Consider the following 16,851-nt stretch of genomic DNA (forward strand, 5'->3'; position numbering starts at 1 on the left):
CAGACGTCACAACGCCCAGGGCCGGCCGCCCTGCTGCCTACGCGTGATCTACATGCATCACCTTCAGCGGACTCCTATGGGATTTTTCCCGCCGACTGAAGGAAGAGGACGCACATGGATTGCCCGGATGAGAGGACTTGGGAGAGAGGAAGAAGACCTGGAAGACACGGTCTCCCACCTATCCATCTATCTCACCGGCCTGGATGAGCTCTACCGCGAGCAAGCAGCACAACTGAAGCAACAAGTCCACATAGCAGAAAAGGCAACCCAAGAGCTGGATGAACAACGGACAAGAACCGTACACGCCGAGTATTCCCTAGCCGCCCTCCAAGTCCAAATGGAAGAAAAAGAGGCAGAACTGGAAGAGCAACAGGCAAGAGCCACACGCGCCGAGAATTCCCTGGCCGTTCTCCAAGCCCGAATGCGAGAGTATAAGGCTCGCAGAGGAATAGGTGGGTGGATAGAGGAAGAAGAAGAAGCAGAACCCAAAGAGGCTCAATGGGATATAGGCATTCAGACCGAAGAAGAACCCGAAGAAACCCATTGGGACATAGGCACTCAGACTGAGGAAGAAGAACCCGAAGAAACCCACTGGGATAAAGGAACTCAGACCAAGGATGACATGATGGAACAATATCTCCCACTGAAGAAGCGCCCCCCATAGGGTCGAGGAAGGGTCCCCATGATAGGAGTAGCACCCAAGCTAGAACCTTTGCCCTTAATAATCGTATAACCATGCAATCTGTACCCCACCATGTTGTAATAAATATCATCTACTCCCTTGGTGTACCCCAAATAATTGTGCAAGTTTTTCACCCTATCTTTGTTTTCAGATGGCTGAGGAAGGTTGGACCCAGGGCGACTGCCAAGCTGCACCTGGCTTCCCTAGCCTGTTGATCAACGCCCTGGAGAGCCTTGGCGTTACGGAACGCCCAAGGTACTACAACAGAGAGTACGAGCACCATGGTACCCTCCGCTGCAGGGTGATCCTGGTCATCGCCAGGAGTGATCGCTACCCCGACATCCAGCCGTGGCGAGTAACCGCTACGGGATTTAGGCACCAAGACACCTATCCCTTGGCCGTCAGAAAGGCACTTCGATACCTGTGCCAAATTTTCGAGGAGCACCTAGCCCCCACACCAATGAGGTTCTTCTCGCTGGCCATCAGAACCCCCGTTTGGGAAGCTCGCATGAGAAGCCTGGAACGGCGCCGCCATGAAGAGGACCCTCTGTATCAAGTGGTTAACTATCTAGCCGCTTTGGATCAGCTCTTCGATGAACAAGCCCACCTGCTGAGGGAGCAGACCCATCGTGCTGAGCAAGCTGAACTCGCGGAGAGGCTCCAACAGGTCCGAGCAGCCCAAGCCGAGGCAAGAGCCGCAGCCGTGATCAGCAGTGAAGCAGTTGCATAGGAGAGCCTCAGACAAGCCCGAGACCGGCGCATGCAAGAATGGAGTAGGAGTGGAACCCCAGTTCCGGCCATCAGAGAAGACCATGTTCTACTCGGGACACCCGTCATAGGATGGGGAACGCTCTTTGGAAGCCCTCGAGCCCCACCCGAGAACCCTGGAAAGTCTACCACCGCCACCACAAGAGAAGCCATTACACAGCCCCTGGAGAATGGGAACCCGGAGGACGGCGAGCCGTTTGTTTCCCCGGAAGCACGTACCACCCTAGAAGAAGACTCACCCCGCGAGTAGATTGCCCGACGCTACCCTAGTGTTGTACCCTCCTAGCCCGTTCGGCTTAAGTTGTATCGCTAAGTCTGAACTTGTACCAGGACGTGTAGTACGCGTTCTAGTTGTGTCCCCGTGTTGTACCCTGCTTCGCTTTAATAAAGTTGCTTGTTTGCCTTGTTGTGTGCTTGTTGTGTGTGCCTATCGGCGGAAGGTTGATTCTGCCTTATTATATGTATTAAACAACTTAAACATCACCTAATCTTAACCCCAACCCACTTGTTTTACAGATGGTTTCCCGAAGCGTTACGAGGGCCTCCCGCATCCGGGACCCTGCAGCCACTGATGCAGGAGTACATCCTAACGGGCAAAACCATCCTCAGGAAGAACAAGAAGTGAGTCAGGGCAGAGGAGAAAATTATGATGCACAGCTGCCACCACCACCACCACCCTTCACGGACCTGGCACAAATAATCCATAACCAGACTCTCATACTGGAGACACTGGCCAATGCTCTAGTGAACAGGCAGCCACGAGAGCAGACCTTTAATGACAAGCTGACAGCTTTTCTGAGGGCCAAGCCACCCACTTTTGCCGGATCCAGCAACCCCTTGGATGCAGATGATTGGCTCCGCGTGATCCAGAGGAAGCTCGAGCCGTTTGGGTGCCAGGATCGAGATAAAGTCCTTCCGGCAGCACATCAACTCACCAGGACTGCCTTAGCCTGGTGGGAGAACTACTGTGCCGCCGCCGAAGATGCCTCCGCCATCACATGGAAGGAGTTTGAGAAGGAATTCCGGCGATATCATATTCCCTCGGCCATCCTGAAGCGCAAGGCGGATGAATTCCGCACACTTCAACAAGGGAGTATGTCGGTAGAAGAGTATACACACCAGTTTATGGAGCTGGCTCGCTACGCACCGGAGGAAGTGAATGACGACGAAAAGAAACAGGACATGTTCAAGAAGGGGCTAAACCCAGAACTCAGGACCCTGCTCACCCCCTCAAATCTATCCTGATTTCAACACCTTGATGAACAAAGCAATCCTCACCGAGAAGGCCAAGAGTGATGAGAGAAAAGATAACAAGCGAAAGTTCCTGGAGAGCAAGGCCCGCCAGCAAGACCGTTCCCAGAAGGCCAGAAGCTTCAGCTACAATGCACCAAGGTCCCAAGCCCCAATGCAGTACAGAACTCAGTCTCAAGCGACAGGACCACGGGCCCCTAACACATAGCCCAGAAGCCATAACACCATGAGGGCCTCCCAGGGTAATGCAAGCCAGGTCACCACCAACAACGGCAATGTGAGGGCCTGCTTCAACTGTCGTGAGACGGGTCATTTCATCGCCGACTGCCCCTATGCCAAGAACAAGCCGGCTACTTCAGCTTTCTCCAACACAGTGAACGGACCCAAGTCAGTTCTGACCGGTGCCAACCGAGTGCCCCTCCGTGGCAACAGCAACAACAACAACCAGCAGAGGCAACCCCAGCAGTCTTTTGGACGAGCCCGCGTCAACCACATCGACGCGCAGGAAGCTCAAGGAGCTCAGGGCGTAGTACTCGGTGAGTACCTAGTCAGCTCAACTCTTGCAACAGTATTGTTTGATTCTGGAGCATCACACTCATTCATATCCTCGAGTTTTGTGGAGAAACATAAAATACCTACAGTACTACTAAAAACACCCCTATTAACCCGGACGCCCGGAGGAGACATCAGGTGTCAACTGGGTTGTCTACGGGTAAGGATTAATTTAAGTGGGGTAGAGTTTCTAGCAGATCTAGTAGTACTTAAGTCAGAAGGGATAGATGTGATCCTTGGAATGGACTGGCTAAGCAAATACAATGGCCTCATAGGTTGTACGGACAAGGTAGTGCATCTAACAAACCCAGAGGGACTCCGAGTGACCTGTCACACTCGGGAATGTGGAGCAAACCCGATGGTATTCAGTATGGAAACCAAGACCTTGGAAGAAGTCCCAGTAGTGAATGAGTACCCCGACGTCTTTCCCGAAGAACTTCCCGGTATGCCACCAGATAGAGACGTAGAATTTGTCATTGATCTTGTTCCTGGAACCGCCCCATAGCCAAGAGACCTTATAGGATGGTAGCCTCCGAGTTGGCGGAGTTAAAGAAACAACTAGAGGAGTTACTACGGATTGGCTTCATCAGGCCAAGTTCATCGCCTTGGGGAGCCCCGGTTCTATTTGTCAAAAAGAAGGATGGAAGTATGAGGTTGTGCGTTGATTACCGGGCACTGAACGAAGTCACTATCAAGAACAAGTACCCCCTTCCCAAGATCGATGATCTTTTTAACCAGTTAAAAGGAGTCAAGTACTTTTCCAAGATTGACCTGAGGTCCGGATATTTTCAGCTCAAGATCAGGGAGAGCGACATCTCGAAGACAGCTTTTGTCACCCGGTATGGGCAGGTTGAGTTTACGGTGATGTCTTTTGGACTGACAAATGCACCTGCCTATTTCATGAACCTCATGAACAAAGTGTTTATGGACGAGTTAGATAAGTTTGTCGTAGTCTTCATTGACGACATACTTATTTACTCAAAGAGTATTCAGGAGCACGAGCAACACCTGAGGGTAGTTTTGGAAAAACTGAGAGTGCATAGGCTATACGCCAAGTTCAGCAAATGTGAGTTTTTGCTAGAAAAAGTAGCCTTCCTTGGTCATATTCTGACCGCGGAAGGAGTAGCAGTGGACCCCGAAAAGGTCGAAGCAGTATCCAACTGGCAGCAACCAACCAATGTCAGTGAGATCAGGAGTTTTCTCGGATTAGCTGGGTACTATCGAAGATTCATTGAGGGATTTTCTAAGATAGCCCGGCCCATGACAGAGCTGCTCAAGAAAGAGAAGAAGTTCACCTGGACGGAGTCGTGTGAAAGGAGCTTCCAGGAGTTGAAGGGAAAATTGACGACAACCCCAGTACTAACCCTGCCGGATATTCATCGGGATTTTGTCATCTATTATGATGCGTCCCGACAAGGATTGGGTTGTGTACTGATGCAAGATGGGAAAGTCGTTGCATATGCTTCCCGTCAGCTCAGGACTCATGAGCAAAACTACCCGACCCATGATTTGGAACTTGCAGCCGTAGTGCACGCACTTAATATTTGGAGGCATTATTTGATTGGAAATAAGTGCGAAATCTTTACCGACCATAAAAGTCTGAAGTATATCTTCACCCAACCAGACTTAAACCTGAGACAGAGAAGATGGCTGGAATTAGTCAAGGATTATAATTTGGAAATTCATTACCACCCGGGAAAGGCAAACGTAGTGGCCGACGCCCTCAGTCGGAAATCCTACGGGCCCAAGGATGACCATTTACGAGAGGAAATGGCACATTTAAACGTGCACATTGTCCCTCGAGGCTCCAGTCAAGTGCTGAACGTCCAATCCACTCTAGAAGAGAGAATCAGGAAAGCCCAAAGATCGGACAAGGGACTGATGGAAATCCGGAGGCAGACCGGAGAAAATAAGGCCCCAGACTTTAGAGTAGATAATAGGGGAACGTTGTGGTATAAAGATAGAATTTGTGTGCCCCAGAAAGGAGATTTCAGGCAAATAATCATGGATGAAGCCCACAAGTCGGCTTACTCCATTCACCCAGGATCCACCAAAATGTATATGGACTTAAGACAGAAATATTGGTGGAATGGGATGAAGGCAGATATTGCACGATTTGTCGCCCATTGCGATACTTGCCAGAGAATCAAAGCTGAACACCAGAAGCCGGCAGGATTGTTGCAACCCCTACCCATTCTGGTTTGGAAATGGGATGAAATAGGAATGGATTTTGTGGTAGGTTTGCTCAGAACCCAGAAAGGACATGATTCCATATGGGTAATAGTGGACCGACTCACTAAAACAGCTCACTTCATACCCGTACGGACCAACTACGGCGGAGAGAAGCTAGCCAAGCTCTATGTGGAAAATATAGTGAAGTTGCATGGTGTGCCCAGTCGAATCGTCTCAGATAGAGGAACCCAGTTCACCTCTAGATTTTGGAAGAGTTTGCATAAAGCCATGGGCACCAAGCTAGACTTTAGCTCCGCTTATCACCCGCAGACAGATGGCCAGACAGAAAGGGTAAACCAGATTATGGAAGATATGCTGAGAGCATGTGTCCTCACTTATGGCAAAGATTGGGAGCAGAGTTTACCCTATGCCGAGTTCTCATACAACAACGGGTATCAAGCAAGCTTGAACATGTCGCCGTTCGAAGCCCTTTACGGAAGAAAATGCAGGACCCCTCTGATGTGGTCAGAAGTTGGAGAACGTGCCCTAGTCGGGCCTGCCCTCATAAAGGAAGCAGAAGAAAGAGTTGCCGAGATTAAAGAAAAGCTGAAAGCAGCCCAGTCCCGACAGAAGAGCTACGCCGACAAGAAAAGACGGGAAATAAGTTTCAGCCCAGGAGATTTCGTGTATCTCAAGGTATCACCCATTCGAGGAACCCGAAGATTTCAGGTACAAGGAAAATTGGCCCCTCGGTACATTGGACCATACCGAGTTCTGAAGAGAGTTGGAGCAGTAGCATACCGTTTGGAGCTACCAGAAGAAATGTCAGATATACATCCAGTATTCCACGTCTCGCAGCTAAGAAGATGTTTGAGGGTACCCGAAGCGGAACATGTGCCAGTAGAAACGATAGATCTACAGCCAGACCTACGATATCAGGAAGTACCGGTCAAGATTCTAGACACTGTCACTAGGAGAACCAGAAACTCTGAAGTACGGATATGCAGAGTTCAGTGGAGCAGACATGGAGTGGAAGAAGCTACCTGGGAACGCGAAGACGCTCTAAAGAAGGAGTTTCCCCACCTGTTTAGGAACCAGCCGAATCTCGAGGACGAGATTCATTTTAAGTGGGGTAGGTTTGTAACATCCCGAAAATTCACTAAATTAAATCGTGCACTAAAACTGTTTTCTTTGTCGTTGAGCTCGACTCCCCCTTAAACCCTGAACCCTAGTCCCCATAATTTCTCCTAAACAACTCGACACCCGATTTCAAAGCACGTCCCATCCATTTCCCATCCAGCGCGACGTGTCGCGTCCGACCGCCGCGAATCTCTCCCTCTCTTTTTCCTCTCTCTCCGGCCCGCCTGCCCCGCTCGCGCACCACCGCTCCCGGCCGTGCACCCGACCGCACACGCCGCCCGCTGGCCCGCGCACCGCGTGATCGCCGCCGGCGCGTACCCGCTTTCCCCCCTCCTTCCTTTTCCCTCCTTCCCTCTTTTCTTCTCTTTTCCTCTATTTCTTTTTCCCTTTTTCCATTTCTTTTCTCTTTTCCTTTTTCTTTTCCTTTTCCTTTTTCTCTCCCTCTCTCCTTCCTTTCTCCTTCTCCCTCCTCTGCCTCGCTCCCGCACGCCCGAGCGTCGCCCAGCCCGCGCGCACCCGGCCTGCCTCTCCCGCACGCGCTCCCCCCGACGCCCTGTGCCGACCGAACGCCGCTCGCAGCCACCCTCTCTCACGTGCGCACGCTCATCCCACCTGCCCAGCCCGCGCGCCGCCCCGTGCGCGCGCACACGCGCACGCCGCGCCACGCCGTCGCTCGGTCGCCACCAGCCGCCTCCACACGCGCACGCCCGGCCCCTGTCCGCTCGCCCCGCGCGCCGTGCTCCACCCTGGCCGCGCATCCGCCACGCCTGCGCCCCTGCCACTGCACGAGCGCAGGCGCACGCGCGTGCTCTGACCGCCGCACCGCCCGCCGCGACGTTCGCCGCCGCAGCAACCCGCCGCTCACCCACGCGCGCACGCGGCCGCGTGCGCAGCACCGCCATCACCGCCGACCGTACGCGCGCATTGCTCCTCTTCAAGTCCACGCACGTGCACGTGGGCCACGCGCCACGCCGCGCCGCACGGCACAGTGATGTCGCCTGGGTGCCCGCACACGCGGCGAGCACAGCTCGCGCCCCACCTCCACGTGCCCGACGACGGCCTCGACGCCCTCGCCACCGCCGCACGCCGCATCGCGACACTAGGAGCCGGTCGAGCACCATTAAAGCCCCGCCAAATCCGTCGGACCGCCACCGACGCGGCCCTCCCCTCCACCGCCTCGCCACCGCCATTCCTCGGCTATATAAGGAGGTCCTCGGCATCGCCATCGCCTCACAACTCCGGCCGCCACCACCAGCGCCCTCCCTTGCTTCCCTAGCGCCGCCGCCACAACTTTCCCCAACCGCCGCCGCCTGGTCCCATCAAGCCGCCTCTGCGCGCCACCCTAGCTCGAGGTGAGGCAGGGGATCGGTTCCCCACAACCCCCTCTCCCTCTTCCCCCGGTCCCCGGCCGCCCCCGAGGCCAGAGCGGCCGGATTGACCGCCGCCGACGCCCCTAGGCCGCCTCCTCTGTTCGGCGTCGGGAGGAAGGGGATGAGTGGCTATTTTGCATTTAGGCCCCCTCTCCTCCCATTTTAGTAAAGAAACCTCCCACCCTTTTGCCATCTTACAAAAGAAACCCTGCCCTTTATTCTATTTCAAAATAAACCCTTTTTACATGTAAACAAAATTCTAAATATATCCTAGACCTTTCCAGGACAACCCAGATATTTCCAAAAATTACAACTAGGCCCCTGACCTCTTATCCGACCCCCGAACCTTTACACGACCTATTATTTCATGTATCAAACGACCTCTGATCAACCCGAAACTTTACCAAGTATCTCTTAACTCAGTTTCGGCCATGCCTTTAGGAATCCACTCGAAAACTTTACTCCATACTCCATATTTTATGTGTTTCCGATTCGAGCTCGACGATAAATCTTTTATTTACCGTGTCTTAATTGTGTGCTTGTTTATTTGCGTCGTAGACCACGGTGTGAACGAAGGAGGACCCGTTAACGAGCAGTACTGCGAACAAGTGAACGAGGACCAGTTCCGTGACCCCGAGCCCGAAGGACAGGACCTCCCCGAAGGCTTCGAAGACGACAAGTTCAATCCCATTCTTTGATGCATGTTTCTGTCCTAGTTTTTATAAACACAACCCAATGGCCTGCTTTATAAAATTGCATATGTTTTGCTTGCATGAAAACACGGTTGGATAGCCACCCCTTGATTTGTGATGACCATTCCTTGACCACCTAGATTAATGTCTGATTTTGCTTGGACGTTAATCGATATTAGAACGCTTAGGACTTTACTCATAATACGATTTATTTTAAAAAGAAAATGTGTGTATGTGGGATGGGATAAATGTGGTGTTTTTGTAAAGAAAGTTTAGACGGGATAGATGGCATTTCTACGGATTTGCCATTTGGTGTGCTCGTGCCAATGTGGCAGGGCAAAGAAGGGAGATATCCATCTTGTCGTGTCTAAGGACCGAGTTGGTGTGTCATCTCACCTAACTCCACTATCGTGCAAACCACTCGACCGTTGAATGGGCAACGGCTTAGCATAAATCTCACTAGTTAATTTGATATGCCCGGTTATACCTAAGTGAACGGTCGATGACCCCTTGGTGCATCCCGTGATGGCTAGTCAGGTCTAGCTAAGGTGGGTAATGGCTATGTCGGGAGCTACACCGACACTACGGTGCTCGTGTTGTGGTAATCCGCTTGTGGGTAAAGTTGCACACCTCTGCAGAGTTAAAAGCTATTCGAATAGCCGTGCCTACGGCATTGGGCGAGTTACGGTGTGGTCACATAACTAGTGTTTCTGGGGTTGGGCTAGCGTGAGTTGTTTTGGAATTGTGTCCGGCAGTTGTGCCGTGTGCTACGACGGACGGGGAGTCCGGTAGCAGATTTAAAACTTAAAATCCGTGTTATCCATTACAAAAGCTGGTTTTAGAAATGTTTTCTGCTAAATAAACCCCTGCATAAAAATTGAGTTTTCTGCAAATTAAGCCGTAACCTTATCCTTGTTTCACCCGTACATGTTATTCTGATATAACCCTCTCCGTGGGTGTGGCTGGACTTGCTGAGTACGTTTGTACTCACCCCATTCTTACTTTTTTATAGAAGAAGACCCAGACTTTGTACCAGACGACGCCGAGTAGGGTTATCGTTCTACACCCAACCTTGCCTGTGGAACCGGCCCTGTTCGAGATGTTTTCGCTGACGCAGTACTCTGAGCCCGAGCTAGACTCCATGTGGGTTGCGGTCTGGTGTTATATCGTAGCTTGGTTACTTATTATTATTATCTGTATCGAGTGTCCTCCTCGGAGGTTTGTATGGTAATGAACCATCTGATGTAATAAATGTGGCATCAGCCTCCTGGGACTGATGTTTGTATCACATTTAAGTCTTCTCTTATGAGGGGACGCTTCACCCAGCACCTTATTGGTCTCAACAGCATTATCCAGGTACGTGAGGATACTTACTGACTTCCTACTTTGATAACAACAATTAATTCTCAGTCCATACAGGTGATGGACACCCACCTTATCAACCTCACGGAGGGACCCAGTTTAGTACCATGGCACCAGCTGCAGGGATGTCATTTCAACCAACACAGGCACCACCACGACATGTCGGTAAACATATAGTCCATATCTTAATTTCCATTAATTTTGGTATGAAGTCTAATTCCTTCTGCATTTACATATAGAATCACAACACTTATATGATGCGGGACTTTCTTCGTATTACCCTATGGCGACAGCAGAAGGAACGCAAAGTAAATACCTAATCCGTAATCCGAATTTATCATGTTCTTCTTATTTCTATAAATATTTTAAATAATTTGAACGGTTTACAGGATCGCACCACCAGCTTCCTGATATGGGTCCTTCTTCATATCCACCACCAACAGGTACGTATGATGAATATATACCCAAATAAATGATTTATAAGATGATAATTAAGATATCTTAATTGCTACTGCATAGGGGCCACACAAGATACCTTGGAGGCGAACAAAAAGACTAGAGTCGGTTATTTTCTACACCTAACCAGCAGGCCGATCCTACCTTCCAGACACATGTGGCCACCGGACGTCCAGGTAGAGACGTAGGGCCTCCAGACCGACACGCATACCCTACAGACCACGTCCACGCACAGCGTAAAAGAGGTCGACATGACCAGGGTGGTTAGGAGGCGCTTCTAATTGTTTCTGTATTTTTGTTATGAACATGTCGTAATATTATACTTATTTCGTTCTCATACATCACCTATTTCGTTCTCAGTTGCGTATGTGTATGAATTGCTAAATTATACTTTTCATATTCATCTACTTTACTAACGGTTTTTATTTCTATCCAAAATATTTAAAATCACATCTAATGCCGCACTTACGGGGAAGGTTTAACCTGCGGGAGGGGCCAGCCGCCCCCTTGCCGGGCGGCGGGTAGGCCTACTGCCCCGCCACCGGACGACGGGTACCTACCGCCCAGCTGCCGGGCGGCAGGCTTCCCCAGGGACCAAAATGCGATTAAAAATAAATTTTATTTACATTAAGGTCCCTCCGCCCCGCAGCCGGGCTGTAGGGGCCGGCCGCCCCGCAGCCGGGCTGTAGGGTATAAATCTGCAAATTATGAAACCGAAAATATATTTCTTTAAAAAATAATTTTGAAAAATAAAAAAATAAAAAAAACGCCCGAAAAGGGCTGCACAAATCGCTACCATCCGACCCAACCCAACTGGAGAGGCCAGGGCGGCCCATCTTTTATTCGCGCCGGTTCCTCTCGTCACCGATCGCCATGTCGTCGTGGCCCACAGGTAAGTGCTCCATCCAGTCCGTCGGGCCAGCAGAAAAACGCATCCGCGACCGTCCGTCTCCGCGTCCCCTCCTCCTCGCCTCTCCTCCGTTCGGCCGGGTCCGGTCTCTCTCCCCAGTCCGCAACGGAAGGAGAGGAGGCGTCGTCGACCGCGTCACCGTCGAGCGAGAATCGCACGATCCCGAGGCGACCGAATCGCCGGAGAGGGAGAGGGGCAGGCACGCCGCGCGCGGGGAGGAGCTCGGGACCGCGTGGGGGGAATGGCGACGGGGTTGGCCGCGGCGGCGGCAGCAGCGGCGCCTCCCGTGGTGGCTTCGGCCACGGGATCATCGCCGGGGACGGTGGACGAGCAGAAGGCGGCGGGGGTGGGCATCCTGCTCCAGATATCGATGCTCGTGCTCTCGTTCGTGCTCGGGCACGTCCTCCGCCGCCGCAAGTTCTACTACCTCCCCGAGGCCAGCGGCTCCCTCCTCATCGGTGCGTTTCCACCGCCCGCCACCTTGCGATCGATCCTAGGAGGTTTTGGGCAAATGCTCTGTTAGAAATTTCGAAATGCCGATCAGCACATTTGGAGATGGGGATTCTAATTCCTTTTCGAGTGGGTATAGCCAACTGTCGCCACGATCACAGTGGATGATGCTAACGTGCTGCTTGAGTTCGCTGATGACAAGTTGCTGTTGCGACATTAAGCGTTCGGCCAAAGCCAATGTTCAGTTGGCATAGGAGTCCATTTCGAGAGAGAACTGGAAAGCGTTTTGGTTTACCCCTCCGCATTCTACTAGACTACTACCATGGTGTGCAATGGCTGTAATTTGTCTGGGCTTGCAAATGAGCCTGCACCTTAGCATTATATTGACTTCAATTTTTTGTAATATATGAGTTCTGAGGACCTTTAGGCTTTAGGAGCTTTTGCTTTTATTTTGTTCTTTTGATAAACGCATGAACTCCAATAGTAATGTTATCTTGAATCAATATAATGAACTGTTATACACGTTTCTTTCGGTATACTGAAGCTTTCTGGATTTCACCTTGTGTCTGAGAAATGAGAAACCATTCAATATCTTATTGTGACAGGGATGATTGTTGGTGGGCTTGCTAACATATCAAACACTCAGAAAAGCACCAGGTCTATATGCTACATCTCTTATACCTTTTAGTCGACCCAATCACCCCCACAAAGTGTCGTTCTTGTTATTTCTGAAAACCATATGATGTTCGTTTTCTTTCTTTGTTAATTCAGGAGATGGTTTAATTTTCGAGAGGACTTCTTCCTTCTCTTCTTACTTCCTCCAATTATATTATATCCTTGATTCTATTATCTTTTATTTCTTAATAATTACTTCTTGTGAAGTTTGTCATGTTTTACTTGACTGCATCTTACCCAGTCTGGATTCAGCTTAGCACCAGTAAGTGTTGGATTCTTAAGCCCCTTAGTTGCCTACTATATCCAGCGTAGTTAATCATAATATAATTTTCTTTTCTTTTGTAGAAACCATTCTTTTCGAACTTCGGTGCTATCATAACATTCGCAATCCTTGGGACCTTCATTGCCTCAATAGTTACAGGTCTTCTTGTGTAAGAACCGTTTCTATTGCTTTTATACATACTCCTCCATTGATAAATGAAAGTAATATAATTTACACTTCTTGTGGCAGCTACCTTGGTGGGCTATTATACATTATCTACAGGCTCCCATTGGTTGAGTGTATGATGTTTGGCGCTCTTGTGTCAGCAACTGACCCTGTAACAGTTTTGTCAATATTTCAGGTTTTTGTCACTGCTTCTTAAATAATAGTCAAAAGAATGCTTGCATGCTTTAATTCTATATTGAACCACATGACTACACATTGCTCAAATCTACTGCTGTCTTGAAAGAAACAATTACACAATGTTTGTGTATTGCAGGAACTTGGCACCGATACAAATCTCTATGCACTGGTTTTTGGAGAATCAGTTTTGAATGATGCTGTATGCAGAAACTTTTCTTTACCTAATATCCTTTTGTTTAAATTAATAAATTAGTTCTGCTCATGCTTACATAAGTCTTTTGCCCTTTTATGGTCTGTCAATTAAGGTGGCTATATCCTTATACAGGTGCGGATATAATTCCCTCGATAAATTTGCCTTGTGCACTCTTTTAAATCTTCCAATAATCATATTTTAAATAGCTTTAGCTTTCAGGACTATGGCAACTATGAGGACACACCCTTCTGGACAAAACTTTTTTCTTGTAATTCTAAGGTTTCTTGAGAATTTTGTCGGATCAATGTCATCAGGTATTTCATAACTCTTTATTCATCTTAGCTATTATTCCCTCTTTTTTATTTTTATGTATTGTTTCGTTTCTTATATTTCAATGACATTTTTTTCTCTTGTAGGCATTGGTGTTGGACTAATCTCTGCTCTCATATCCTTTAATCTAACTTTACTTCATGAAAACAAACATGATTAGTCATGAAAGTTGTGAGGGAGGTTTGGCTTCTCTCATATGCATTTTTGTAATTTTGTCAAGTCACACCTCAATATTGCTACTCCTTAATTCTATCAAACCTCTTCAAGTATGCAGCACTGGGCGTTGAGAAGTAAGTAGAAGGTGTCACATGCAATTTGTTTGCAACCAGATCTCATCACTTAAACAACTGAACTTTGTATCACTTTCAGCCTTCAAAATCTGGAGAGTTGCTTGTTTGTGCTTTTCCCATACTTCTCGTAAGAGTTATTTGAACTTCCTTTAGTCTTAAGTTTCATTTAAAAGTTTCTGTTAGTTACCCCCATTTATACTAGGTACATGCTAGCTGAAGGCATTGGTCTATCCGGCATTGTTTCTATTCTCTTCACTGGTATTGTAAGTTCAACTCTCATAATGTTTCCTTGAATTATTCGGGAAAAAAAATGTTGCCTTGAATCCTGTTTGACTCGGAAAATGCTTCCATTTATCTTCCAAGTGTGTAACTTCAAAATTCAAGTTCAGTAACCAAATTTGAATTACTGGATTGCTTACTAAAGAATTTTACTTCCAGGTGATGAAGAGATACACATTCTCAAACTTATCAGAAGATTCTCAGCGTTTTACAGCTCGCTTTTTCCATCTTCTTTCATCACTGGCAGAAGCTTTTGTGTAGGCCAAACTATAGTTCAGCTTGCATATGTAAACAACTCTAGATGATGAGTTGGTTGTGGTTCTATGCAGGTTCATATACATGGGATTTGATATTGCAATGGAACGCCAAAGCTGGTCACATGTTGGATTCATATTTTTCTCAATTGTATCCTTCCATTGGATTAAACCACCAACCCTCTACTCTACACACTATTTCATGAAATAGGTTTACATTCTGTTGCTTCCTTAATCTCTTATTTGTCAATGACATGCAGATCTTCATACTACTTGCAAGGTACATGACCGACTGAAATACTTCTGCCATTATTTCGTTTGGTTTGGTTGTGTATCATCGCAGATATTTTGAAAAATACTTTCCATTTTCTCTGTCTTTATGCCGCATAGCTATATTAAAATGTTAGTTTCTCATCTCCTTTCATTATGAAGGGCTGCAAATGTCTTCTCTTGTGCATACATACTGAATTTGGCACGACCACCGCATTGCCAAATACCTAGGCAATATCAGCAGGCTCTTTGGTATAGTGGTATGTCTGCTATAAAATATGTTCTCTTTTGATGAGTCTGCCATAAACTATCTCGTCATAATTTCATGCTTCTAACTACTGTGCTTGCTTATTCAGGGCTTAGAGGAGCTATGGCTTTTGCCCTCGCTCTTCAGTCTGTTCATGATCTTCCTGGTGGACACGGCGAGACAATTTTTACTGCTACCACGTCTATTGTTGTTCTAACTGTAAGTTCCTGGATGTAATTCTCTCCATAGTAGTATATCAAATTAACCAATAATGTCCATGAAAACGATTTGGATGGTATGCCTCAGAATTATGTGATCCTACAACATACAAGGCCTTACCTCAAATGCAAGGATTTTACTTGATACAGACCGAATTGATTCTTGTAGAGTTCTTTCAAAATTCCTGCTGAGAAACCTCACCGGCCATAAATAACTCTCGCATGGTAATATTTAAGGTACTACTTATTGGAGGCTCAACTGGAACGATGCTTGAAGCTCTACAAGTAGTTGGGGACAGCAACCGTTACCACCAGCTGTACGAGGTAAGTTCCTTTGCAGTGTGTAATAACACAGATAAAGCAGTTTAGTTCTTCTGCAAAAGGTGTACCCACATTGCCACATTGCAGTCCTTGGCTCTTTGCACCTCCCCTCTTGTAGTTGGAAGTAGGGCAGAGGGACGCTACACGGATGCACTTGTCATCTGTAGAGAAATTTACAAACATGTCATGGGCTACAAGGATTTATTTTGGTGCTTACAAGCGGACCATATGGCCGCTTGTATTTCATCTTTGTACACCATGAGGGTTACTGATGGTTTGTGTATTATAATTGGCCGGCTTGCTAAATGCAGGAGAATTCCGATGGCAACGACACTGGTTACATGGGACAAAATTACGATGAAGGACCATCCACTTCAAGCAAATTCAAATCGAAACTTAGAGATATAAGGAGAAGGTGAACTAACTAGTTCCTATCTTAATTTATTGATTGATTGCGTTAACCTATCACCACAGACCAAGTGCTTCTTCTCACCCTGGTGCACCTCAATTTCTGTTTTGCAGCACCTCATCTTTCGCTTTACTGGACAAAAATTACCTTACTCCCATTTTCACCTCGCGAAATGGGGATCGCAACGATGACACACCAGATAATAGCCCCAGTAAGAGAACTTGTCCCTGTAGCTTAGATACGCTTTCCCTAGAGAAGCAAAGATCGGAATTTGTTCACTTTATTCTCATTCCTTACTCTCCAGCATCTAGAAAGTCGGCTTTACCTTTTTTGAAACGAAAGTGGACCCTCCTTGATTCATGTGTTCCTTGAGGACTAACTGTAACTGTGTTCCTTGAGGACTAACTGTAACTGTGTTCCTTGAGGACTAACTGTAACTCTTGGATGCAGTCGCAGATAAAGAATTGACGGTATCCAGAGGTCCTAGTGATTTGGAGGAACATGATTAATAGTTGCAGATATGAAAAGTGGTCATCTTCCAGGAATCTACACAGTACCTTCCTCCGATTACCAAAAGTCGGGATACAAAGTGGTTATTTTCGAGGAATCTACACAGTACCTCTCTCCGTGTCCAAAAGTCGAAAGTGCAATTAAACATTCTGACAGAGCTGTATAAACTGAATTAGGCTAGTTAAACATAGGATTCTGGACGTACGTATAGAGTTAAACATATGTGGAACCTACCATACTTGAAAATTATGTTCTGGTCCGTTCCAAATGAGACTCTTTGTGCGTACGGATGCATCTGTGTTCTTCTACACCTGCGCCAGCTGCAGGTTCCTCGAAACTGTATGTCCAGATCTCTATTGCTGAACCCTTCCGCACCTTGTTGTATGTGCGCCAGTTGCAGGATGCGTCGTTTTCTCTCTTTCCCC

The 16,851-nt window shown here is 47.9% G+C and overlaps 1 protein-coding gene across 1 annotated transcript; it reads left to right on the forward strand.

The window, feature by feature from the left end:
- The first annotated feature begins 11,456 nt into the window (after window positions 1-11,456).
- Window positions 11,457-16,716, forward strand: LOC120682713 (sodium/hydrogen exchanger 6-like). The gene is made up of 22 exons (XM_039964715.1): window positions 11,457-11,813; window positions 12,411-12,462; window positions 12,577-12,636; window positions 12,718-12,742; window positions 12,826-12,911; window positions 12,992-13,103; window positions 13,242-13,304; window positions 13,411-13,430; window positions 13,518-13,612; window positions 13,715-13,743; window positions 13,887-13,918; window positions 13,998-14,045; window positions 14,121-14,181; window positions 14,357-14,454; window positions 14,527-14,602; window positions 14,712-14,731; window positions 14,884-14,981; window positions 15,078-15,187; window positions 15,424-15,510; window positions 15,819-15,922; window positions 16,030-16,127; window positions 16,367-16,716. Exons 1-22 carry the CDS (start codon window positions 11,597-11,599, stop codon window positions 16,423-16,425), a joined length of 1,650 nt encoding a protein of 549 aa, XP_039820649.1. The 5' UTR covers window positions 11,457-11,596; the 3' UTR covers window positions 16,426-16,716.
- Window positions 16,717-16,851: the final 135 nt, after the last annotated feature.

This window comes from Panicum virgatum, chromosome 2K (assembly GCF_016808335.1).
Source record: "Panicum virgatum strain AP13 chromosome 2K, P.virgatum_v5, whole genome shotgun sequence".
Lineage (NCBI taxonomy): Eukaryota > Viridiplantae > Streptophyta > Magnoliopsida > Poales > Poaceae > Panicum > Panicum virgatum.